Source organism: Lacerta agilis, chromosome 1 (assembly GCF_009819535.1).
Source record: "Lacerta agilis isolate rLacAgi1 chromosome 1, rLacAgi1.pri, whole genome shotgun sequence".
Lineage (NCBI taxonomy): Eukaryota > Metazoa > Chordata > Lepidosauria > Squamata > Lacertidae > Lacerta > Lacerta agilis.
Genome location: NC_046312.1, coordinates 78,122,505 through 78,149,727, shown reverse-complemented (window position 1 = coordinate 78,149,727; position 27,223 = coordinate 78,122,505). Strand labels below are relative to the sequence as shown.

The following is a 27,223-nucleotide window of genomic DNA, read 5'->3' as shown; positions in this document are numbered from 1 at the left end:
ATTAACTGTTTCACAAAGGTGGGAATATGAAAATGTATATTTCTCCCAAGACATTTCATATTAATAGATGAGAGAAGCTTTGAAAGCTGCTTGGTTATCTGTTCTGCAAACCTGTTTGAGATTAGGGATTTATTGCCTGTGAGTAAGTTTGACCCAGGGTGAGGTTGGGGCTGTCTCTGTATGTTTGGGACTTGCGTGCTGAGAGTCAGATGAAGGAATAATATTATGGATTTCCCAGCAGTTGTCCCAGGTGCATGGTGTGAGCTGACAGGGTCTGATAGTGAGAGAGCCAGTCGTTTTCCAGGAATGATTGTGTTTTCCTTGCAGCCTTTCTCCATCTCTTATCCTGAGACAGAATGTGGGATGTTGTGTTGTTAACAGTGAAGACTATGGAAATGAAATCGGATTATAAATGGCCCAATGTGTGTCTCCAGGCAGGCACCTTCACAATCACCAAATGCTGATGTTTGTATGTGCTGTGATTTCCTCCATCTTAGCGCATGAATTGACAAGTAGGCCATTGACTGCCAGGGCAGAGGGGGGGAGCACTGGGGAGCATACAAATGCTCTACTGTGTTGTTGCTCACACCTTCCCCTCCTCCTCTGTCCCAATGTCCAGAAGACAATGGCTCAATCCAAGCCAATGTTCACAGCTGGCATGGGCAGGGGAGAAGCCAGGGGAAGGGTGGAGAGGCTGGAAAGAGCCAGGGGCCAAGAGAGAGGCCAGAAAGAGGAAGAAGGAGGTGATGGTGATGGTGATATTAGGTCATGATATGAATACCTAGAGAAGGTGTTCAGAAAATATTGGGGTGGGGGAGAGACAATCCTGAATGGGGAGGAGGGGAAAGGAGAAAGGTATCAGTATATAACCATTTATCCTCGTACATGTGCATATAATATGTAGTGGATGGGATTTTGCATGGCTAAAATGGACAGTTTGAAACCTGCTTGCATTTATATTCACCCCATGCTTCTTTTAATTGCCTATTTTGTTATCCCAAGATTGGGAAAGTGGAGAGATCAGGACAGAGGTGAAGAAGCATAATCACTCTTATTTCACAAATCGTGATAGAATTAGTTGCCCCAGAGGTCAACAGATGCAAGAAACTGATGTTTTACTTACAAACGGGGGGGGGGGATCCTATGTAGAGAAAACTTGAAGAGCTATGGCTGAAGTCCTCAGAATTGTACCAGAATAGCCTAATATGGAAGGCCTTCAAGCTATTTGAGTTCATCTACTCTCTCTTCCAACCCCTCATCACTTTTGGAGTCTACCTGCTAAGTGATCACTTTCACCTTTTGCTGTATTCTGGAAGGTCATGTGGCTGTGCAATATTTTCATTAGCTGAACATATTCTGGCCTGTATCAGACTTTAGAAAGCAGCCAATGGGGTCGTTGGCACATTAGGAATAAGATACTAAGGTCCGTTTTACGCATTACATGGGTTTGCCAGCTACTGGACGTCCACTTAATGAGGAGCTGCAGTCAATTACTGTCCCCAATAAGCATGTTTGTTAAGACAAATGTACTTGCAAACCTGTATTTAGTTGCACTTTAAAACGTCTTAGGCATACATATGAAAATGTAACGTGAAAAGGTGCCCTAATGGTGATCATGCACGATGGAGTTTATAAGTGATCCATTTTGACCTGTGAAGTATTTTGAGCTCTTTGACCATCATAGGCATACACGGTATCATTATGGAAGAACTCCTTTGGAGCGTTAACGTTTGCCCTCTGTTGAAAAATGACAAATGAGAATAAATTCTTTTCTTTTCTTTTCAGTTCTTGGGCTGTATTGGATATCAGGAGCTTTAATTTTTAATAAGTGCCTAATGAGCCATGAAGAATTCCCCTTGTCTCTTTGCCCTGGGTCCTGGTGGTTCCCATGATGTGTCTTGCATGAAGTCGGCCCAGAATTTCAAAGCAAAATGATTGCCTTCCTAAGATCAGAAGGTGGAATCTGTGACAGTGCAGTGCTGAACAGTGTGTGTGTGTGTGTGTGTGTGTGTGTGTCTTCATTGGTGGGTTAGAGTTCAAAACTCTTTGCTTTAGCAATCCTCAGAGATCTGGAAAGTGATTTCTAGATTAGTTTTCAACTGTATCTTTATGTGGCTCTAACTTCCTTGGTATCTGTGAGTAAGCTGACTTGCACCTTAACACACCAGTGTCTGGAGACTGGGGTTCTCAAGCTTTGGCTTACTAAGCTTTCCTAAACTGCCTGGGAGAGGGAACCCTGTGCTAATTGTGGCCATAATTGATCTGGCACAGGGGTCAGCAACCTTTTTCAGCTGTGGGCCGGTCCACCGTACCTCAGATCATGTGGTGGGCCGGACTATATTTTTTTGGGGGTGGAAATGAACGAATTCCTATTCCCCACAAATAACCCAGAGATGCATTTTAAATAAAAGCACACATTCTACTCATGTAAAAACACCAGGCGGGCCCCACAAATAACCCAGAGATGCTTTAAAAATAAAAGCACACATTCTACTCATGTAAAAACACGCTGATTCGTGGACCGTCCGTGGGCCGGATTGAGAAGGCGGTTGGGCTGCATCCAGCCCCCGGGCCTTAGGTTGCCTACCTCTGATCTGGCATGTAAGAGCAGAAGGGGAAAGAGGAGACCTCACATTATGCTTTGAAGTATCAGGGGATCCAACGGAAGCAAAAAACCAATAAAAGCAAAAGTGGTCATCCTGTCCATTGAAACCAAATGAACAAAGAGAGCATGCAGAAATAGTGTGTCATTTTAACAAGGAACCAAATACCTATCAATAGTCATTCAATTGCATTGATCAAATGGGAGCTGAAAGGTACAAAAGTGGCAGCGATGTATCCTTGAATTGCCCGAAACTCTGTAGGAAAGCATACTTCATACTTTAAAACAAAATAAAATAAAAAATTCCTTCCAGTAGCACCTTAGAGACCAACTAAGTTTGTTCTTGGTATGAGCTTTTGTGTGCATGCACACTTCTTCATACTTTAAGACGATTGCAGCAAAGTGGTAATGTGACCTATCTAGAGCTGATGATTTTGGATGGTTTATTGAGAGCATGGTAGGGAGTAAATTGGTGCTGGATCCAAGGGCTTTTCAGTGATCTTATCTGCTCTAGTTTTTATGCCGAGGGTTTTGTGTATGTGTGTGCATGCAGGCTTATTATATTCTTGCTTAGTAAAATGGTCCTTATTCCATTTTCCGTTGTATCTCAATATTTTGTACCTGCTCGGAAGAAATAGTGGACTGCAGCCACTTTGCCCTGGGTGGTCTGTGAGGTATCAGCATTGTGGGGGTGGGAAAGGTGCATTTGTGACTACGGTGCCCTCTCAGGTCACAAGAGTTGCATCTCCTTCTGAGAGTGGCTGGTTACTTTTACCGTCAGGTAATAAAGAGCTTAATTAATGAGGAATGCTGAGCTGCATATCTGGGCTGAGGTTTAGGCAGGCACAGTGAACGCTTTTCAAAGGCTGCACACACACCATACATTTAAAGCATATATGACTCCCCTCAAAGAATCCTGGGAACTGTAGTTTGCTAGTGGTCCTGGGAATTGTAGCTCTGTGAGGGGTGAACTATATTTCCCAGGAATCTTTGGGGAGGCCGTGTGCTTTAAAATATATGGTGTGTACAAAGCCAAAAGCTTCCTCTCTTGCTTTTCCCCATTGCTGTGAGATAAGGAGGAGTCAGTTTCCAAAGCACAGATGGCCCCCATTGTGTTACTTCTGCTGGGAGGCAGAAGTGGCACGTGGAGGGAGATGTAAGCTGTTTTAGTAGCCATGTCTTCATCTGAGTGAATGTCCCCACAATGAATATTCCTGCGATGACCCAGTATTGCAACTCAGCCTGTAGGTGACCAAGGGGAAGTGATTGAGCATAGCAGCGTGTTTCCCCCTCAGTCATTCCTGCAGCCTCCCCACCCCCTTAAGGCAGTGTTTGGTTAGGAATCTCTTGTGTGGATTCTTCAAACTCATGGCTGGAGAACAAGCCAATCAATAGGCAGGGAAGTATAAACATGGAGGAAGGCAGAAGCGGGGAGAGGAGCCTGGCGCGTTCCAGAGAATGTGCCGATGAGGCACACTGATTTTGCAGCCCATTGTGTATATTCATTGAAACCCACTGGCAGTCACCTGCAAAGGATGGTTGTATATGAACGGACATCTGCTCTGGTTCTAGGTTTGGATAGATATAGTGCCCAGAAGTCCCTGCGATGGGTATAATAAGGCATGCTAAGTAGCACAACCACCTGGGTGCAGTAAAGTTCACAGTCTGAGACAGTAGGAAATCATAGCTTTAGGATAATACATGATGCACTGAAGAGTCCTCTCTGTGATAGTAGGGATAATAAATGAGAGTGTTTGCTGTTAAAAGTCTGCTACCCATAGCAACCCAAGGCAGACAGTTTCTAAAGAGAGGTATTCTGTAGGGTTCCTGTGCCTCACCACTGTCTCCCTGTGTGATCTCAACCAAGTCCCTTAACAGCCTCATGCCTCGGTTTCCCTACCAGAGAACTGACATTTAACCTACCATAAGGGGAGCCATGGAAACTGATTGTGGTGCCATAAGGTAATTTCATATGGATGATATACACAAATTATTTTCTTTCTAATGTCCTTCTGATTTTTTCTAATGCAGAATCCTCCTAAAAAATCATAAGGTAGAGAATTGAAGTTACAGGGAACCAAGCAGAGGAACCCACCCCATGGAATGCCCTCCCATCAGATGTCAAGCAGATAAACAATCATTTGACTTTTAGAAGACATCTGAAGGCAGCCCGGAAAGGACGTTTTTAATGTTTGGTGTCTTACTGTGTTGTTGTTTTTTGCTGGAAGTGGCTGGGGCAACCCAGTCAGATGGGCAGCATATAAATGACAACAACTACTACTACGACTACGACTACTATTTTTATGCAGAGTTGGTGTTGGAAATTTCGTGTGGATTTCACGCCCCCCCCCCAGTCCCTCGAATCACATCACAGGTTGCAAAGCAGTTAAAGTCTGTGTTGATTTCCAAGGTGGAAATGGCAAGGAGGGGGAACAGAATAGATGCATTGGTACATTTTATTTCAGGGTGTAATGTTCATGTGCAGACATAAGTTTGGGTCATGCCACTTAAATACAATCCCATGTGTTTTCCCTTATTTGTCATTTGCTTTTAGCGTAGCTTTGTATACCTGAAGTTATGCATCCTAAACCCAGTGGGGTGGCGCTTCCTGGATTTTAATGTGATCAAGGAGAGAACAGAATTTTCCTGTCTCCCAAGATTACCTTGCATTATGGAAGCCCGCATGCTCCATTCGGATCTTCCCCATTCACCCTCTGCTTTCTCAGGCCTCTACTTCCCCACCTCCACCCACCCCACTTCGCTGGCATGCGCCAGCCTATTAAAATGGCTGACCTTGTCATCTTCTCCAGGTTCTTGCATCTGGTTCTAATTAAGGTAACCAAGGATGCAGCTCTCTCTCTCTCTCAATCTCTCTCTCTCTCTCACACACACACACAGTTCCTCTGCTCTCCCCCACTTTGTGACCCAGGGAGGATTGTAGGTGATTAGAAGATGAGCAACAGAGCAAGTATACAAGCAGGGTGGAGGAAAAGAGGGAGGGGATTTTATAAGTGGAAATACCATATATACCTATCAGCGTATCTTGCAATGTACGTTCTGTTCTTAATCTCTACACTTTGTAAATACAGTGACCTGAAGCACCTTCAGCATCTGCAGAGAGCTGCTAAAAAGCCAAAACAGATCTTGCGTCCATATGAAGGATATCTCAAGTCAGGGTTCTTAGGGTCAAGTTTGCAAAGTAGGATCTGGAATGAAATTGGGATGGTAGAAAGGTGGTGGTGTTTTTGTTTCAAGCTTGCTGATCACAAATTCATTTGCCCTGCAATTTATTGAATCCACGCCTGGCCTGGTCACCTAGCACTGGTTTGATGCAGGGACCACTCTGTGGTGTGTGTGTGTGTGTGTGTGTGGGAGGGCCCATAGGAATTTCTATCCTGAAGTCACTAATGCTATGCAGTGTGCTGCCCTGGGTCCCTTTCGGGAGGAAGGATGGGCTACAGATTCTATAAAATAAAATGCAATAAACAAATTAACTGCTATAGTGTATTCATAGCAGCCCTCCATCATATTCCTACCTTACAAACAGAATGGAGACACTAGAGCATTCAAAGCTGCCCAGTGTGCCCAAGGCGGAAGTCCAAGTAAACACGATCCATTGTATCGCCCCAAGTTCCTTTTTGTACCCTGGCCAAGTTTTGACATTTTGGACTGACAGAGAAAACTAGTCCAAACAGTGGAATTCCTGGCATTCTCACATGTTCAAAGGACTCAACTTTTTCTAGGGCTCTATTCCTTTTGTTAGGCTGGTGCTTGAATTAATGCCCTTCTCTCTCTCTCTCTCTCTCTCTCTCTCTCTCTCTCTCTCTCTCCCCCCCCCCCCCGCCTCATTCCCCCAGCTCCTTCCAAACAAACACTTGCACCATTTCCTGACACTTTCCTGCAGTTTGGTAGTAGAGGAAACTGAGGATACCTTAGGGTGATAGCTGGGAATTCTGGATTTCAGCATGTAAATGCCCTTGAGCAGCTGCCTATCTTTCGGTCTGCTCAGTGAGAGTGCAAATGAGAAGTTTGTGAGAGGTCTGGGCACAGGGGTTATGGGAGTAATTGGAAATGCTTCAGAGGATTTAGGGTTAGTGAAAGGTAGCTCTGAATAGATTTGTATGCACTTCAGCAATGCTGGTCTTGCCCAAGAGGCAGGCAGAGGCAGCCACCTCGGACAGCAGAATCTCAAGAGGTAGCGCGGTCTGGGCATCCCACCTACCCAACCTCCACCACTGCTGGCGGAGAAGTGGCAGCAGCCGTGGCTTCTGGCGAGATCTCATACTCTCCACAAGATCTCATGAGATCTTGCTGGAATCGACTGCTGGCACTGCCGCACAACCTAGGTAAGAGAGTGAGCGGTGGGGCAGCACCTCCCTGTTTCGCCTCGGGTGGCGAAACGGGACATGCCACCCCTGCACTTCAGCCATGTTTTGTTCCTGTTTATTTCTTTTGTTACGTTTACATCCTACCGTTCTTCAGCAGAACTTGAGGTGGCATGCATAGGGTTTCCTGGAGGTCTCCCATCCAAGCACTAAGCCAGACATAGGCCAGCTTAGCTTCCTTTGTTGCAGTGTGTGCTTTCAGACCCCTCTGCATCTGTGGTTCAAAACCAAGGAATCTGGCAGGCTGTTTGACTTGGCTTTAGCAGGTGTGGCTGAGCCTGGTTGTGAAATCTAAGGTTTAACCTGAGGTGCCCGTGGCAGGCACTCCCGGTTGTGTTGATGAATCTAAGTCTCCTTCTGAAGCCAAAAGGATTTCAAACTCTGCTCCCGGTCAATGGGGGCATCTTTAGTTGAGAAGATGTGTAATGGCAAACAGCTTCTCTGAAAGACAAACTTGGTTTGCTGTTACTGTCTGTCCCCTGAAACACGCAGCGATTGTGTGGATTCCCTCAGTTTGCTCAGAGCAACAGTGAGGTCCAGCAAAGCCTGCCATGAGGACCACCCAAACCGTGGCCACACTCTGGAATATCCCCTAGAATCATCTATGGCTTGCCAGAGTTTCCTCTGCTGACAAATCCAGAGTGGACTGTATTCTCCGAGGGTAGGCACACTGCTGTTGTGAATCCAGAGTAACTTTGAGCCGGCTTCATAGAAATTCAGCTCAGAGACCATGTTTTAAGTATCCACACTACTGAACGTTATTAATCCCAGCTTCACTGTAATGTAATTTTACGTGTTTCAGTGTAAAAAAAAGAAAAAAAGCTAAAGTGATCTCAAGCAACTTGGCTTACATGAAAACTGTATTGAAATCAATACAAAGACAACAAAAATGCAAAACCAAGTCTGCATCGCTAGCAGTGTTAAAATAGGTTTGAGCCATCAGGTATAAAATCTGCCACCTGTTCATGCCAACCATCAGTGTTTCAAATGCTGGGTTGAACAAAAGTGTGGTTACTAGGAAATGTGCACTGTAACATGAAGTCTGGATAGCTCAGTTGGTTAGAGTATGGTGCTGATAATGCCAAGGTTGCAAGTTTGATCCCCGTATGGGACAGCTGCATTTTCCTGCATTGCAGGGGGTTGGAGTAGACGATCCTCAAGGTCCCTTCCAACTCTGCAATTCTTTGATTCTATGATTGTAAGTGGCATGGTAGGCTTTCCCAGAGAAATAACTCCAAAAGTGCCGTGTCCCTGCTCAAAAAACCCTTGCTCCAGAGACCTGGAGATATTTCCCATGAGAAACAGGATCCAAAGCAAGGCTGTATATATGGGAGCCTTGCTGTTTAGGCTTGCTTACTGTTCTGACTGGCACCTTGAGTCAGCTGTGGAAGCAAATGGGCAGCCAGTGTGGATGAGAAGGTGACATTTGCACTAGCTGCCTCTTCCAAACAATCTTTCTGAGCTTAGCAAAGCACTGGATGGTGGTGATGAAAACCCTTGACCTCTAGGCAGGGGCAAGGTGTATTGGGTGTTAAAGAAAGAGGACACTGTTGTGACTTGGGATTTCAAGGTAATCAGCACTGGACACCAAACTTGTCAGTTCTTGCCCTGTTTCCAATATGATTCAGCTGGGATAGCTCAGTTGGTAGAGCATGAGACTCTTAATCTCAGGGTCATGGGTTCAAGCCCCAAGATTCCTGCATTGCAGTGGCTTGGACTAGATGACCCTGGTGGACCCTTCCAACTCTACAAGTCAATTATTCTATGATCTGTTTGAATCGTCTGACTTTATGAGGAAGGTTTAACTGCCAAGCAACAAGTTCTAATATTTAAACTTAAACGAGATCCTCCCCCAACATTTTTGGAGTCTTTATCTATTTTTTTAAAAAAATGCAGACAGGGACAGAAATGAGAGTTCTGCCTCAGAAAAGAACAAAGAGAACATGTTTAATATTATTTGTTTGTTTGTTTCATTTACATACCACCTTTTCCTCATGGTTGTATACATGGTTTTCCACCTCCTCAGTTAATCCCCACCACAATGCTGTGAGATAGGTTAGGCTGAAAGGCGGTGATTGGCCCAAGGTCACCCACTGAGATTCATGACTGAGTGGGGATTTGAACCCTGGTCTCCCAGGTCATAGTCTGACACTCATTGATTTTAATGGGAGATATTACACCACATAGTCACTCTATCCACTGATGTGAACGAGGTTTAAACATGCAATTGTGCATAATTTAGATCCCTCATGCCTATTTTTTTTTTAAATACCTAATGAAAGGATACTCAAGTTTACCGGTAATTTAGTTGTTTTAAGAAAATGCACATGTAACTAGATTTTTTTCATATATGCAGCATTCCACATGATTCTATTTTCTATTTTCCAATTTTAATGTTGCTCTAGCTGTAATTAACATTCTCAAGTAGTTGGCAGCGAGTAGGTTTTACTCTCTCTTTCATCGGTCCCAAAAGATGTAGTGAAAGAGAGAACGTGACCTACTGTGCCTGAGACAACAAAAAGCCTCTTTCCAAAAGCTCATAATCCTCCGATAGTCCCACCAGATGTGCATTATATATGCACTTGGATATGTCTGTTGGGGTTCCACGGATGTGAGTTGACTGAAAGATGGTGCAAGAGCGGACTCTACATATTTGCTTGCTAATATGTAGGTGTGGATGTTCTGCTGCTTGGTTTGTTGCTATCTGAGTCAACGTTTTGTAGAGAAATTTCGAAAAGGGGATTTCACTGAGGTTTGGAAACATTGGTGCTTGTTAAACACTGGCTACATTCAAATGTCACGATAAGCCAGAAACTCTGGCTTATGGTAGTTTATTGGAATCGAGCAGTGAGCTGCTGCCCAGTCACTCCTGCTTTGCTCCACTTTTGGCAAGAGCAGGAGAAACAAACCAGGAAATGGCCGTTAAGCATAACTTTGTATTATAACCAAATTTGGAGTTTTGGTTTGGTCCTCCCAAACAAGGCTCAATTGCTAGCCAACCCAAAGCTATGATTTGTTGTTGACTTGTTTGTGGATTGTGGAATCTGTGGGAGAAAACAAAACATCATTGTGGGTTTACTGTAACAGGAAATCAGGGGGAAATTCAAACAGGAGTCACGAGGCAGCGTGCTCACAATAAACCACGATAACCCAGAAACTCTGGCTCATTATGACTTGCAAATGGGGCATGCAGAACTTCGAAATGATAAGGACGCGACAATTAAAAGAACTTTCTCTTCATTCTTTGATTGCTAAATGATTGTCTGCATCAGGGGCAGCCAACATGGTGCCCTCCGGACATTGTTGGATTCCAACTCCCATCTGTCCCAACTAGCATGTCCAGTGGACTGGGATGAAGATTTGTGGTTCACCTTGGCTACTCTGGTCTAAGCACAAAGGTCTTTAGCAGTTCTAGAAAATATGGAGCCTACATTGGCTTTCTGGAGAAAGATGCTTTCAAAACCTGGGAGCCACTACTAATAAATTCTTCCCTTGATATCATTGCTAGTCTAGTTTGCCACATAGGTGACATATGAGGAGACTGCTTTGAGATTGTAAAAGGAGGTAGGAAAAAAGCCAATACCTAGAGTAACTGAAGCCTAAGCCATTTGGCAATAGTCTTCAGAGCATCTCGACACAAGGTGGAATGCCTCACCTCAGTCCAGTCTTGAAAGAGAAAGGCCACAGCCCCCTCATTAAACAGAGTCAATAATATTGGTAAAATACTTGTGTTCTCACTATGCAAGCCAGCTGCTGGTATATACTGTACTTAATTTGTACCTAATATTGGGATATAGCTTCCAAATGTACCTGTTAGATAGGTGAAGTTTAAAGCTGACCTGAATGTTCTCATGTGAACTTATTCCACTCAAAACAGATATTTGGATATGTGGTGCCATCTAAAGCAAAATCAGAGCAAGGGTTATTCTTCCTGCTCTTCCTCTAGTGAGTTGTGGGTGAAATACAAAGAGAAAATGGAGCCCAGCAGCACGGATAAGCATGACTACTGCCACTGCCAGGACAGCTGGTAAATGGAGTGAACTTTGTATGGCCCCCAGAAAATGGTATGTGTTTGTGTGTTTCAGCTCCCTATGTAAAATACTATCTTTATTTAAATTCTGGGTTTACAGCAGCCCTTATAACAGCTGTGTCTGAATGTAATACTGAGCCACAGTTTGGTGCTACAGAAAGGAACATGGGTCAACCTTGGGCTCATAGGTTCTGCTTCCTCTCTTCCCCTTTGGTTCATCACTGAGAGGAGACTGGAAGCTTTCACTTTCACTTATTTTATCTCAACCAGGAATTGTGGTTAGTGCTACTTATTGTTTAGGGTAGTCTTCCCTAACTTGGTGCCCTCCAGCTGTTTTTTGGCTAAATCTGATGGGAGTTGTAGTCTAAACCAGCTGGTGGACGCAAGCTGGAGGAGAATTCCGTTTTAAGGAAACAAACAGGTAACAGTTTGAAAGTGGCTTGTTTTCTAGGGCCTAAACTTTGTAGTATAGACTAATCACAGTTTGTCCAGGTTGGACATATTGAGTAACATAATCTAGCTGAAAGTGAAGCAATAGTTTCTGAGCTTGTAACCAAAATGGAGGATGAAGGGGGAGGCGGGCCGGCCCTGAAGATTGTGTACATAATACCAAACCGTTATATTATGTGCAAAGCAAGGCCTAAGGTAGCCAACACGCTACACAAATTGTTTTGTTTTGCCTGTTATGTGCTGAAGATTGACAACAAAGGAAAGTTATTAAATTCTATAAATAACAATATATTCAGGCTGCATTTCTGAAGGATGTTTATTGTTTCTGCTAATAACTATGTTATATTTGAAAGGCACATTGCAGCTGTGCAGTAGAAGGTATAATATTGTTGGAACTGTCACTGAGGAACAGCACTGAAATTGTGAAAAGGAATAAAATGATAGGTTTGTGTGGCACACTTGGGGGGGGGGGGGGAAGCAGCTTAAAATAACATGTTAAGAAATGTAACTTTTGAAGTGAAGATTTACGGCATTTCTTAGGAGGGCTTTTCAGTTGCCAGGCCACAAGGAAGCTTGTTCTTCCAGTTAGCTGCCTCAGTCTGCTTCTTCCTCATAAAGTGACTCCTATTTTCACCCGGCACCAAAGTTCAAATGCCAGGCTTGTGGGCCTTTGGACTGGAGCTTAGGAAGAGACTAGTAAAGAGCAGGTTGAACCACGCACCATAGATAACAAAGGGCTCTGACAAGGTTAGCACTTGGAAGTTTTTGCTTGGGGAAGATGAGCGCTGACTGAGTGCATTTTCTACTCCATGCCTGCCTTATTGGAACTGGGAAGAAAGAATCTCCCCCATTTGGGGAGTTCCGAGTGCGTTTGTGTTCCTCTGAAGCTTTCTGCTCCCTTCTAATCTCTCGTTAGAAAGGGAAGGGGGCAAAGGGGCATTGTTTAATGTTGTTAGGAGCTCGTGACTCCAAAGAGCAGCATTAGCTTATAATTAATCACCTAAGCTGGCTTTTGGTAACAAGTCTTTACTGAATAGAAGTTTCGAGCAACAAGATGCTCTTAAGAGCTCGCACTCGGCTGCAGACATTCCAGAGATACTTTTTGCTCCCAAAGAGATGGATGGACAGACATACGAAGGAGCTTGCGAAAAGGCAAACCACAAACAGGTTTGGGGAAACGATTCCCACTGTTTGAGGTGGTTCAGAGGGAAGAACTAGAGATGTGAAGGCCTGGGAAAAAAACGGAAAATTCGGGGGGAACCGTCTCTCCCCCCCCCCCGTTTTTTCCTGAAGCCTTTTTTGGTTTTTTCTGGAAAAAATGGAAAAATTGAAAAAATAAAAAATAGATTATGGAATGTTTTATTTTAACATGATGAATAAAATATTTTAAGATAAGGGGTTCAAATATTTTATAAATCATTTCTAAAAAATATGTATGGTATCAGGTTATTCTAATTTCTGTGAGGACAAGCAAGTACTAGGTTACAAACTGAACTCTCCAATGCAAGAGCAAGATACATTTCTTCCTTTAGGAGGTGCTGTTGTCACCAGAAAAGAAAAAGGTTTCAGTTTTGTTTTTGCATGTGTGTGTTATGCATTGGTTCTGTTCCTCTTCACTAGGCCTCAAAGCAGTGGAAGAAAATATAGAGCAACAAAAAGGGCCTGAAAGTATATACTTAATTACAGCTCAGAAAATGATTCTGATTAAATTTCATGCCTATTCATTGAAACTTAGTCCCACTTCCTTCTTCAGTTCTTTTTATGAGGATGTTTTTTTAAATACTGTGGAGAGGAAATAGGAATAATTGTTACTTCTGGATTTTTAAAAATTGTTTTGTGGAGTTTTTTTTGTTCCACATAAACTAGTAAACAGTTCAGGAGATTGTTGCTCCATTTGTTACAAATACAAATAAATTTTATTTTAAAAGTAAATTCTGTTTGTAATAATTGTTTGGATACACTATATTTTTAATATGCTACTTGTGATAATTTTATGCTCATTAAAATTGTCCATAGTTATATTTTATGTTTCTAAAGTAACAGAATGACTTTCGATCTGGAAAAGAAAAAAGAAGTGCTAATGTAGCATTCCCCCCCCCCCATTTTTCCAAAAAAATCCGTTTCCCCCTGAAAAAAACAGAAAAAAATGTTTTTTTCTGAGCTTCAAAATTTCCGGAAATTTTACATCTCTAGGAAGAACACAAGATGGGAGCCCGTTGTCTTTTGTTGCATTAAGTTTGTAGGAGATGAGTATTTTAAAAAATTACTCTGGGGTGGATACAGAGCATGCTGCTCCAACAGAACTGGCATGTCACCAAAGCTAGGGTATCTGGCTCAAGTGCCTCTAGCCTAAAGCTGAGAAAAGCCCTGTGGAGGATTTGCTTATTTTTAGCAAGAAAAGAACAACAGTCCCCTCATCAACTCACTAGCAACCACTTAACAGGAGTCGGCACTCTTTTTTAGGGTTGCTTATCAGTTCTGTTGTAACTCCCCTAAGATATCCAGTTGACACACCTTCCCCGTCTGGTTGCTTATCTCACCTTTGCTTGGATCTCCATTAAGTGTTCACGAAAGTGACCTTCAAGGCAAGGTGGCCAGAAGGTAGGAGCTGACCTGCCACCAAAGCCAGAAAGGTAACGCTGTGGAACAGCCATGCCTGACACGAACGGCTTGAGGGAGCAGCAGCCAACATCAGGATCTCTCCCGATGCACACAGAACACTTGGAGGTGGCATGCAAAACACCAGTGTCTCTTTCTTCTAAGGATATGTATTGTAATCATATCACTCCCCCTGCCCCTAAAAATGATTTTTCTCACTGAACCCTTCATAAACTTTCTATTCATATCAACACATTGTTTGTGCTGAATTTAGTCACTCATTTTTGTTTCCAAAACAGGGCTCCATTATTGCTGTATAAATTTATTTATTTGTTACATTTACAGGTGAAACTCGAAAAATTAGAATATCGTGGAAAAGTCCATTTATGTAAGCAGTTGTTTTCATTAGCTACTGGAGTTTAATATATGAGATAGACTCATGACATGCAAAGCGAGATATGTCAAGCCTTTGCTTGTTATAATTGTGATGATTATGGCACACAGCTGATGAAAACCCCAAAGTTGAAATTGTTAATTTGGGGTTCTCATTGGCTGTACGCCATAATCATCACAATTATAACAAATAAAGGTTTGACATATCTCACTTTGCATGTCATGAGTCTACCTCATATATTAGTTTCACCTTTTAAGTTGAATTACTGAAAGAAATGAACCTTTCCACGATATTCTAATTTTTCGAGTTTCATCTGTATATCCCACCTAAGGAGCTCAAGATAAGGTGTGCATGGTTCTCTCCTTCCCCATTTTATCCTTGCAACAACCTTGTGAGGCAGGTTAGGCTGAGAGACTTTACACTGGCCCAAAGTCACCCAGCGAGTTTCATGGCCAAGCATTCCAACACTCTAAATACTGCACTACATGGATGTAACAGTTACATAGTTAGGGAATATTATGTCCCTTTGGGCAGGATTCACATAACAAACCCCTTCAGTGGAAGCACAAGGGCTTCTTCTTGCACTATGGGGCTTTCCCTTCTCCCCTCACGACCCCCCAAATTGGCCTAAGGGGTTCAGAGGAACCCCTAGAAGGGGTGAGGGGAGGGTGGAAATTGTTCCATCTGGCAAGCTGATATGCCTGTGCAGACGAGACGTCTTAATAACGTGATGTTGAATTCCACCCATTGAGTTTAGTTCTGCTCGCATTTTTCTACAGCTTTTCCTCCATTGAGGTTAATGTACAAACATCTTTATTAAACACTGAATTGACCCCTGGGTCAGATGTAACTGCTCAGCTATAAAAACGTTTCCTGGAAGAACACTGTTGATGACTGGCAGTTAAGGGCTTTCACTTTACCTCCCCAAATTAAAACATTTCAGACTCGTGCTCTTTCTGATTATTTAATGGTTTACTCGGAAAGACTTATTTTGTCCTTTTTGATCCAACTCATTTTGGGACGGAGACCTGTCTATTTGCCCTATAGAATGTGCCAGAGCATCATACATACTGAAGACATGCATAAATAGCAACAGTATGGTGTATGTTATGATACTTCAGATTTGTATGATTTGGTGCCTACTATAATATTTATGCACTTCATAAACATGTAACTAAGAATATAAATAAAAGAAACTTTATTATTTAAAATATCCCAGTTCATAGAGCTGTTACTTGCTGCAGTTTTTTTCGTATGTAATGAAAACTTTTAAGAAGCAAATACAATGCCATATTATTCTAGTCCCCTAATCAAATGATTTCCTCATTTATTTTCCCCAAACTTAAGTATGGATATCTTTGGTGAACATTATACCAACAAATACATAATCTCACAACCATCTTGCGAGTTGGCAGTTTCTTAAATTCATTGCAAGCTGGATTTTAGTCATCTTCGGGGGTCCAGTAGTTTTGCTGGTACAGTGGTACCTCAGTTTAAGAACAGCCCTGTTTACGAACTATTTGGTTTACGAACTCCACAAAACCGGAAGTAGTGTCCCAGTTTGCGAACTTTACCTCGGTCTAAGAACGGAATCTGAACAGTGGAAGGGCACTGGATGCGGGAGGCCTCATTAGGGAAAGCGTCGGCTCGGTTTAAGAATGGTTTTGGTTTAAGAACGGACTTCCAGAACGAATTAAGTTCGTAAACCAAGGTACCACTGTATTTCATCAAAGGCTTAAATTTCTCAATTTTGCATATGTGTAGTAAGTTTCCGTTTGCTATTAGTTGAGCATTTATGGCCTTCTCTCGAGAAGGGCTGGAGACTTGCTCCTTTTTCTAAATGAAAGCTCTGAGTCTGGGGACTCTGATAGGCTTGCGCTGTAATTCCTAAGGACCAGGTGGTCTTCACCCAAGAATCTCAACTGCACTGAATGGGATAAGTGGAAGGGGAGAGATATATCAATTTTCTCATGTATAAGACTAGGTTCCCCCCCCCTAAAAATAATTTCAAAAATTAGGGGGCATCTTATACTCTGGGCCATCTGCCCCCATTTTCTTAAATCTTGAGTCCCCCAAAATAGGAGGCGTCTTATACATGGGGGTATCTTAGACAGAAAAATACGGTACTTATAGACAGTGATGAACTGTTGCTGATACAATAGGCATTGACAAGAGTGCTGTACAGTAGTAGACTATCTCATATGATTTCTCCCTGGTGTGGCAAATCAAAGGTTGTATGCTTCATTATGAAATTGTGTCTCTGGCCTACCTTTTCTCAGTTTGTATGACCAAGGGAAAGAGTGCCTCTAATTTTTCTCCCCCCTTCCACCCACCCACCCACCAACCCTTTTGGCAAAATTCCTCACTGGATTTATTTCTGCTGATTTGCTTGTCTTGGTATTAAAGGGATTTTCGCAGGGTAAATTTCTGATAGGTTGAAGCCCCCTGTTTTTCTACCCTCCTTTCCCCCTTTTTCTTTTTGGTTGGTTGGCTGACTAACCTTTACCCAGAATGCTGTTAAGGGGTGGGAAGTGAGAGACTCGTTTGACTGTGTGTGTGCTTGTCTGGTGAGGGAGGGAGATCTCATTCTAATCTAATGTGATTGATCCATTCAGGAAAAGGTTGTCTCTTCATTATCTGAGCTGTGGGCGAAGGACTCCCTCCCTTTTTCTTGATAATGCCTTTGGCACTTAGGAATTGTGCACAAAGCTTCAGACTCCTGCAGAAACAGATAAAGCGGGAGGTTTATTTTTTATCAACAAACCCAATCCATTTTTCAGTGCAAGAGAAGAAAAAGAGGGAACATCCTGGAAGAAAGGAAAAGAAAGTCCAGTCATTTTCTAAACAAGACAGGATACACCATACACTTAAAGCTTATATCACCGCACTCAGAAGAATCCTGGAAGCTGTAAGGGGGCTGGGAAACTACAGTTCCCAGAATTCTTGTGGTGGGGTATGATGGGTATGCAGCTGAGACATGAAAAGGGATATGGCAGTGGAGTAATGGGGAAGAGCTGATAGTCTGTTCCCAAGAGGCACAGCAAGAAAAGTGGTGGTGATGGGAAATATTGTGTTCTGTAGATGAAAAACTGGTAGAACCAAGGCTTTTGTGATTGCATTTTAACCCAGCTGTGGCATGGGAATGGTGTAGTGAGCTGCCTGAGTGCTGCCTCCCACAGGCAAACCAGACACAGGTAACGGCACAGCAGGCACGCAAACATTTTCCCTCAAGGCAAATAGCAGCTTGGGAGGAGGGCAGTTTTCATTAGGAAGATTGAGGGGACAGTTAACCCCCCCCCCTTTCCCAGCACCATGGGCCCAATCTATTGACCCCTTGCTATTTTCAAAAATTGCAAAAGAAATGGGAGATTTGATCAAGGCTATCCATAGTCACTTCTACTTTGGTCTTCAGGGTCACAGGCAATAAGTGCAACTGGAATTTTTTTATCTCTCCTCAGTAAATGCAATGGTTCTTATTAAGACTATTAATCTCTAGGAAGAAACAATTTTTTACCAGGACTAAATGGCAACTAAGTAATCCTAACAGTTTGCGACTCTTTCTAGGGACAAGCCAGTTGTTATGGTCTATGCCTATCCATTCATTTACTGCCCCCCCCCTTTACTGGGGTTGTTCTTTTGGTTATGTATATTTACCCAAGCTGTTTATTGTATGTATTAGACACTTTTGTGGTTGAGGCATAACAATAAATTACTCTTTATTGTTCTGTACATGAGTTTTGGACTTGGGCTCCTTTCCTCTGCACAATCACAAGGACAAATTCAAAAGCTTTTGCTTCCATTCATTTCTAGATATCCATGGTTTAGCATAATATCTGAGCCCTAAATTGTGATTAATCTTAATTATGTTTCACAGAAACAGGACAGCTTCATAAACCAAGGTTTGAAGTTGCCTTGCTTCAGTAAACTATAGTTAAGTCTAACCATAGTTTGTCCACTATGTTTAACACTAAACTGAGGATACAGCCACATTGGAGGAAGAAAGGAGAGGGAAAGGCACACTAGATTGAGTCTCAGCCAGGTCTGTTCGTAAAGTGTTACACCCAGAAAAGGTCACTCTTGTCTAAATTATCATTACTGCTGTTCGTTCATTAAAGTAACATTGACTAAAATGTCTTCTATGATATGGGTGATTCTGAAATACTATAAAAGTTCAAAAATAATACTTTTTATTATCCCCTTCCTAGACAATTGTTCCTGTAATTTGACTCAAATCCCTTAGCCATTTCTGAGACCTTGTGAATAAAATGGTTCCTCCATCCATCTTTTGCGCCCTCTACTTCTGGTGTCCATTCTTCTGTTGTCCATCTCTTGGCCTCCAGCTGATGTTTCTGGAACAATACCCCATTCTTCAGATCTGAATCTGATGCCACTTCCTCCTTCAAATATCCATTTTAAGGCCAATTCAGTTCCTTGACTTAAGCCAGCGTTTTTGTTCTGGGGAATTTCCATCATCAGAGCTCTGTCTGGCCTTGAGAGAACAGTGGCACTTTGTCTGAATTTTGCTAATAGCTTTCCCTGTGCAACCTGTTTTTGCTTCAGGTCATGATATTAATGGAGCACTGGAACCATCAAACATTGACACCAGCATCCTGGAAGAATATATCGGCAAGGAAGACTCACCAGATATGTAAGTGCGTTCTTTTGCACCTATGTTCCTAATAAACAGTGATGGTTGAATGATGCCGTGAGGGTGACCATGGTGGCTGCATGGTGTGATTATATTTCCTTTGCTATCTGTCTTCCACACAACTGTGCTCAGCTGTCTATCCCTACCACGTCCACAGTTCTTCCTAAATCTTTATTTTGATTCTTCTTTTCTTGAGAGCCATTGGTTAAGTTTTTGATTCCAGACACCTGAGCTCAGTTGGATGTGAGGGCGATCTGGCTGCGACATCTGTCACCCCATTGATCTCCAGGGTTGATTCGGCTGAGCTCAGTTGTGTGTTATCCAAAGGAATATCTTTGGGGTTGCTATTACCAGATTTTGCTATATAGGAAACAATCAAAAGGAAATGGATAACTTTAGCATAAGTAGAAGGTTGTAGGGGGTTTAAGTTTAACTGTCATGCAAGAGAGAACCCGACAGGAGCTTACATTTTGGGCTAAGAGGTGCTGCATTGGTTATATGTCTTCTGTGTGGATGGTACTTGGTGTCATAGGGCCACAAGCAGCCAGATGATCACATCTTGTTGACCAAGTATAAACTTGGTGAGTATTTAAAAGGAGATTTTCAGAAGAATATCCAAGGCTTGTGCATGATTCTTTCTTGATCTCATAGTGGAAAAAATGCCAGAGAACAGTGCTGATGCCTGTTGCTACACACACATGCACCAACAGGATGTCATAAATGTGGTTGTAATCTCCACTTTCAAGTTAGCCGTTGCATTTATTTCTATTTCTATTTCTATTTCTATTTCTATTCCATATCATGGATCAAATGGCATTATATGTTTTCAGACATTCTATTGGGGGGCAGGGAGAATTAATGATGTAATGAGCCAACATCATTCAGTGTATAGCTATTGAGTCACCCTGTATGGCACATCAGGGCTGCCAATTGAAAAGTGCAATATGCACATGTTGCTCAGGTTGTTTTAATTTCTCTCCTACAGTTCTGATTTGGACTCCATCTCTGAAATCCCAGCCTCTGCTGGCTACCCTCATGCCCAACCTTCCAGCTCTGCCAGTGTCGGTGTATCTGTTTCCAATGCTGGCCATGCTTCTAATGCTGCGTCTAGTGGCCCCCTCCATCATGGCCTTCCAAGCACCCAAGTCCCCATCCGGCACAGTCTCCACCATGGCCCCCCTGGCAACCAAGTTCCAATCCGGCATGGCCCCCCATTGCCCAGTCCATGTGGACCCAGCTACAGTACTCACCTCAACTGCAATAACAACAATGGCATGGTGATGCCCAAGGGGTACCTCAGCAGCCACTGCCTCACCAACATTGCCCCTCCAATCAAATCAGAGCTGAAGGCCTCCTATGCACCTGGGTAAGTGATGCTGAGTAAAGGAGGAGGAGGTGGAGGTGATGGGGTGGTGGGAGGGTGCAGTTCAATCTAGGGCCTGAGAGTGGTAAGTTGTATCTGAACGATTCTGCAAACTCTTATGACACTATTTCCACGGCAGTCTAAATTAAAGAACAAAGGTGTATTCTAAGAAAGAAACCTTTTGTCCATAGGAACTGGGTTTCTGGAGGAGAGCTGGCAAAACCTCCTAGGCTCATGGAATGATCTACTAAAAGAGCCAGGACTTGAGTGCTCTGGGAGGAGGGGAATGAGCTGAAATGTTGGCACATGAATGGTAAAAAATAGAAAGCTAAAACCACATTTTAGATTTTGAAACACCAACAGATAATTTATATAGAGTTAAGTATGGTGGTATTCAGGTTATTGTTGGTTATGGTTTTCACAGATGGAACTTAATTGGGCACTTCATGGATATTTACAATGGTTACAAACAAGGCCAGTTGTCTGTGCAGCCTGCAGGTGAAAATAGGAAGGCTTAGAAGTTGCAGGATGTGGATTTTAGGCATTTTTAGGGGAAATGAACAGGCTGCAGTATTACTATCTTTCTAGGGAAAAGTATGTGCCTGTCAGGAAACTATTCCAAAAGGATGTCTGACCAAATCTCTATTTTATGGCACCAAAAAGTGGTCCCAGGGAGTGCCCTAGATATCCTTTTTATTAGGCTTGAAGAGCATGGAGGCTAAACCAAATTTCCACTTCCTTACAATTGACACTGGATATACCCTTTCAGAGGAAAATGATAAATATCAGTTAGGTGAATTTAGGGAGATGATGTGTTTCCCCTGTTCTGCCAAAGTGAATCATGAGAAGGACATTCATTGGATCAAGAAGAATGGAAATGGGTGGCAGCAGCTCATTGCTATGGGAGTTTGTGAAAGTGATGCTTTTGTGGAAGGGACTTACTGGGGCAAACAGGAAATGGATAATGGAGGAGGAGGAACTGAGCTTTTGGAGTCCTGGCTCACTGTGGCCTGTGAGCTTCTCAGACGTGCTCATGAACTTTTTGACTTGCTGAGGAGGAAGGGCCAGTTACAGTCTATTGACAGCCACTGCAATTGTTGTGAGGGAAGCAGAAGATCAGTTGGGCTGGTGGGGGTGAGAACTTCGCATGATGACTAAGGACTAGATGGACTGTAAATGGGAAGCAGGGGGCTAGGAGAAGGTAAGTCAGCCTGAACTTCACAAGCAGATTTGAAGTAAAGGTAAAGGGACCCCTGACCATTAGGTCCAGTTGCGGACGACTCTGGGGTTGTGGCACTCATCTCGCTTTATTGGCCAAGGGAGCTGACGTTTGTCCGCAGACAGCTTCCGGGTCATGTGGCCAGCATGACTAAGCCACTTCTGGCAAACCAAAGCAGCGCATGGAAACGCCATTTACCTTCCTGCTAGAGCGGCATCTATTTATCTACTTGCACTTTGATGTGCTTTTGAACTGCTAGGTTGGCAGGAACAGGGACCGAGCAATGGGAGCTCACCCTGTCATGGGATTTGACCTGCTTACCTTCTGATCGGCAAGTCCTAGGTTCTGTGGTTTAACCCTCAGCACCACCTACGTCAGATTTGAAGTACATGTCCAATTTTTGTGTCTGCATGTCCTATAGGTATGAATCTCAATCCCAGAGTTGGGAGAGAGGGTTCTATGGATTTTATATTTATGTACCTCTACAGCACTTTGGGGATGGATGAAAAACTGATTTAGGGGTCCTCATTTCACAGGCAGGTCTTGTTTCCTCACCAGTTGAAGTTACTCTTGCTGCTGTATTTGGGGCCAAAGAATGTGCTGAGTGTATCAAATATCTAATGTTAAGATATAACTAGCACTCTGTGCCTTCAGCCCAGAGACTGGTTCTTCATAAGCTAGTAGAATGTGGAGGATCACAGAGGATGATCTGATGCTGTGATGCCATCAACAAAGCAAATTATTGGTCTGCATGCAGCCTTCTATTTCTGAATGGTTCTAATACACTTGCAACCAACGTCATTCCAATAAGAGTGGGGGGGGGGGTGTTGTATTTTTTTTTTGCTGTATACTACCTGTGGGGAGATGCAGGAATAGAATCAGAGTTTTTGTTATCCACTTGAGGCACAGGTTAATGCAGAATTAAATCTTTACTCTGGAATCCCAGTTAAGATCCCTAAAGCTTGTCTGGACATTAGCTAAAGGTATTACATGCTGAGAACCTTGGGGAAGCATCTAGTTTGTTTGTTCATTTGTTTCAAAGCCTTAGACCAACAGGATCAAATAATAATGTGCTGCTTTGTTTTTCAGCCTAGCAATTGAAAACATATTTTCACAGTCTGCTAGGAATGGCACCTCTGATGTTCCCTTTCTTGAATTCTTTGTGCACACTTCTGCAGAAATGCTCTCTTTACCAGTCTCAGAGGAAGAACTCATAAACATTGTACCAAAGCACTTTTTCAATAGAAATAGAAATTGGGGGGAAATGAAGGATTAACATATAAAACAAGTAAATATAAATAAGCACATTTTCCATGTAATATTTACGTTTATATGTTTTTATATCTATCCTTCACCCTTTTTTTTAAAAAAAAAAAAGATAAAAACAAAAGCTACCCTATCCTTATCAATACTACCCAGCACTGCCAGCCTACAATAGAATCCCATCCAGAAGTTAGTACTCCTTGATTCATCTCCCTCCTTTTACCACAGCAATTGGGGTCGCTTTGTTCTGAGTGTTACTTGGAAAAAGTTTCCTTTTTTCCTTCCCATGCAAGATCCTTTTTCTTCTGCCAAGCTTTCTGATCCGTTCTCTGGATCAAAGATTGCAAAACAAGCAGTGCTCCTCTGTGAGATGCACCCTGCTGGGTGGGCTCACTCATTGGATTGGCCCAGCCTGGCTGTGCTGCAAAGGCTATATGCAAACACTTATGTAAATATTTGGCTAGGAAGCTGAAAAGGTACAGGGCAGTAGAATCTAATGGACAGACAAGAAGAGAAAGTTATTCAAAGCAAGTCTACTGGGGCCTTGAAAAGAGCAAATAAATCTGTTTGATTGCCCTCCAGAAGGTGCACATCTAACTTAGAGCTGGGTCACAACAAGGAGAATTTCAAATGAGGCTGTGCCATAGATAATCCACTGACCTAAAATTAAGGCCAAGGCTAGCTAACTGACGTCAGACGGGAACACAAGTGTGAGGGTCAGGAGAAAGAGGCGAGAGTCACAGAAGATACCTGTGTCTTAATGCAGAGGTGGGGAACCCGAGGGCCACATTCCCCTGTGGATAGCATTCCTGGGGCCTCATACCAGTGGTGAGCAGGGCCAGGTGCAAAAGCTGTCACAGCAATGGATGTGAATCTTACCCTTGTACAGTAAGTTACATTCCAACCATGCAAAGGCAGAGGTTTACACATCGTCCTTCATCCTCTTTCCAGGTAAACAAGAGACACTGTCATAGTTCAAGGGCACATTCCAACCCAGCAAAGCAACCAAGGAGCATCTGGCCTGTGAAGGGTGTGTTTGTGTGACCTGGGAAGACTCTCGAGGGCTCAGTTCAGAAGCCTGGACATTTAGCCCCCTGAGCCTGAGGTTCCATAGCTTTGCTGTAAGGAACAGAGGCATGAGGAGCTTCGTGACATAACGTGATATTTTGAGAACCAGAGAAGGGGTGTGCTGTATGCTTCCTCAAGCTTCCATAGCCCTGCTAGTCATGGCGGCTAATTAGTGAGGAGAGGCAACCATCCTGCTCATTGTGTGCAGTTGGGCTAAGCTGGTGCTTGGAGGAAGCTGGGCGGGACATTGGGAAGGTTACCAGTGTGTTCCTTGCCATATTTTTTTTGCTGAGAAGATCATCTTCATCTCCAGTTTGTTGTTGGGGTTCTTATCAGAAATAGCACAGGTTGGTGTCATGGGGTATGGCTGCCTTTGCTATGTGTGCTGGTGATGGAGCACAGAGCCATCTCTCTCCTCTTTGTTTCTAAACCCCTTGTGGAATATATTTGTGCCTAAGCCACCTCTCATTTGGATACACAGCAGTTTGACTGTGAAGTGTTCCACTTTCTGAAATATTTCTCTTTGCCAAGTTTTCCAATTATTTTTCTGTCCTTGATCATTCAGTCCTGTATGCTCTCTTCTCATTTTGAATCCAACAGCATGGCCATCTAATTCTCCTCATTTCTTCAGCAACCCTTGTCTCCCTTTGCTGGTGCATCTTCTTCCTATTCCTTTGCTGGACTACAGCTCCTGCCATCCATGGCAATTGGTCATGATGCCTGAGGTTGATGGAATTCCAACATCATCTGGCAAGCACCAGGTTCTTCTCTCAGTCCACAGTCTGTAAAAATGTGTAACTATAATTTTCCTAGCTCAAATGTTGAGGCTTGACCTCTCAGAATATTACACATAGCCATAAAGGTAAAGGGACCCTGACCCTTAGGTCCAGTCGTGTCTGACTCTGGGGTTGCAGCGCTCATCTCACGTTACTGGCCGAGGGAGCCGGCGTACAGCTTCCGGGTCATGTGGCCAGCATGACAAAGCCTCTTCTGGCGAACCAGAGCAGCGCACAGAAATGCCGTTTACCTTCCTGCTGGAGCGGTACCTATTTATCTACTTGCACTTTGACGTGCTTTCGAACTGCTAGGTGGGCAGGAGCTGGGACCGAGCAACGGGAGCTCACCCCGTTGTGGGGATGCCGACCTTCTGATCGGCAAGCCCTAGGCTCTGTGGTTTAACCCACAGCTCCACCCATGTCCCTCACACATAGCCATACTCACCCGCTTATTTTAACAGCCTTACTGAAAGTCTGTTATTTTTTTACTGGTTCCACATCAGAAATGTAATAGGTTTTATTATTCTACTAAAGGTTTAGTTCTGCTTTTTCCACCCATATTTTGTTCCTTTTTGCACCAAATCAATTTTCATTTATTGGTGACGGTGTATCAGTTCATTACTATTGCAGGCTCTGAAGGCCTTCCTATCCTTTCTTATTTTTGACTTCTGTTCCCCTTTCTCCTAGGTGTGTACACTCGGAGCCATACTCCTCCATTTCTTTTCCATCTTCATCTAGCCTGTTGCTATTTCTTTTTTCTGAAACTGCCAAAAACAGTTATTCTGTTTCTAGTGCTTTAAAAAATGCTTATCCATGCCCTGGTTCTCTCTTCTCTTGACAATCAGAAGCTTCTCTTTGTTAAGATTTTGTTCCTCTCTAGTCAACTCAGAATTGCTTTTTTTTTAAAAAAAATGATATACTTCTCTGTAGATGATAGATAGATAGATGATAGATAGATAGATAGATAGATAGATAGATAGATAGATAGATAGATAGATAGATAGATAGATATCTGTCTGTCATCACTTCACCCTCATTTTTTAAAGCCCACCACTATGTATCTAGCATTATAGGGCTTGGAACTAGATTTCCTGTCTCATCCTCTTCTGTTATTTCTTGACACTCTTGCTGCATCATGCCAGCAGCAATAGGCCAACTGAGGTCTCCATACATTTCTTGGCTGCTTTCTTTCACTTTTTCATAAAGCAAGCAGGGAAATGTATAACTGAAAGCAACTCTTGGCTAACAGGGTAGTGCATTCTCTACAGTCTATTTATCCCTTGCCCTCTTTACTCATGTTGCCAACAAAGCATGCACTTTATGTAGACTGCAGTGATACTAACACTTCTTTAAAAGGAACAAACCAGCTTAATAGCTGAGGCTACCAACTGACAATTTAGACGTTGCTACTTGTGTGAGTTTAATAATCTGAGTAGCGTTGGAAAGGTCTGTCATGAGCTAGTCTTCGCAGAAGTAGCCCAATTAATAGCACAGGTGAGGATGTCAGTGTTGTCCTGAAGTGACTTTCCATTAACTCACTTGGTTTTTTTTAGAACATCCATTCCCTCCATTCCCCATTTCAGTCTCATCTTACTGGCTTTTGTGTTTACTTGACCTTGCCAGTCATCACAATCGCAGTCTCCGTCAGCTACTGGTAGGTGTGTTTGGAGACTGGATCTCAGTTTATGAACCTGTAGGGAAGTTTTCAAGGCTCTCTTCTTGTAGTTGCAGGTGCTAGGGATGAAATTTATTTGAAAGGGAAAGAAGTGTACTGTGGCTCTTAATTTTGAAGGGCATGGAGTTGGGGGCTGAAGAGTGGGCGCAAGTTGTTCTAATGTCGACTCACTCTCATTTTGAATCCTCTGTTGGAAACATACCAAAGAAAAACCCAGTTTGAGATAAGTACCTAAAGACCCCTGAGATTTGATACTTGTTTGCTACTCAGCAAAGCAATGTACGTATTAATGGCGCTCTGTAAGTCTTCTTCTTCTTCTTTGGCAATCACTCATAGCCGAGTAAGATTGTCTTCCATAAACACGGTTTTAACAATGTGTCTGTGGAGGCCAATTCTGGATCCACACGTCCTTCCACAGTGGGGACATTGGTTTCCGGGCAGGAGTTGATCACGGTGTGGATTTGCCAAGCGTGCCTTCCTCTTAGCACGTTTCTCCCTTGCGTCCTGAGTTCAAGTGTCTTCAAAGCCCATGACACCTTTGGTAAAGGCTGTTCTCCAACTGGAGCGCTTGCAGGCAAGTGTTTCCCAATTGTTGGTGTTTATACTACATGCTACACAGGAAGTTAGCAAAATGGGACTCATCCAATGTAAAAGACTAAAAAGGAGAACTAATTTCAGTATCTTGAGGTTTATTGCACTTCTTAATCAATTCCCAAAGCATTAAGTATAGTTTGTTCATTGTTGTCCCATTT

The 27,223-nt window shown here is 43.0% G+C and overlaps 1 protein-coding gene across 4 annotated transcripts in view; it reads left to right on the top strand.

Annotated features, from left to right (window-relative positions):
* MYRF (myelin regulatory factor) overlaps positions 1-27,223 on the top strand; it is a 92,597-nt gene that overhangs the window by 28,784 nt on the left and 36,590 nt on the right. For all 4 annotated transcript variants that reach the window (XM_033156992.1, XM_033157007.1, XM_033157015.1 and 1 more), the window contains exons 2-3: positions 19,020-19,107; positions 20,093-20,473. In XM_033156992.1, the coding sequence (XP_033012883.1) occupies positions 19,020-19,107; positions 20,093-20,473 (469 nt within the window). The remainder of the gene's footprint in view (positions 1-19,019; positions 19,108-20,092; positions 20,474-27,223) is intronic.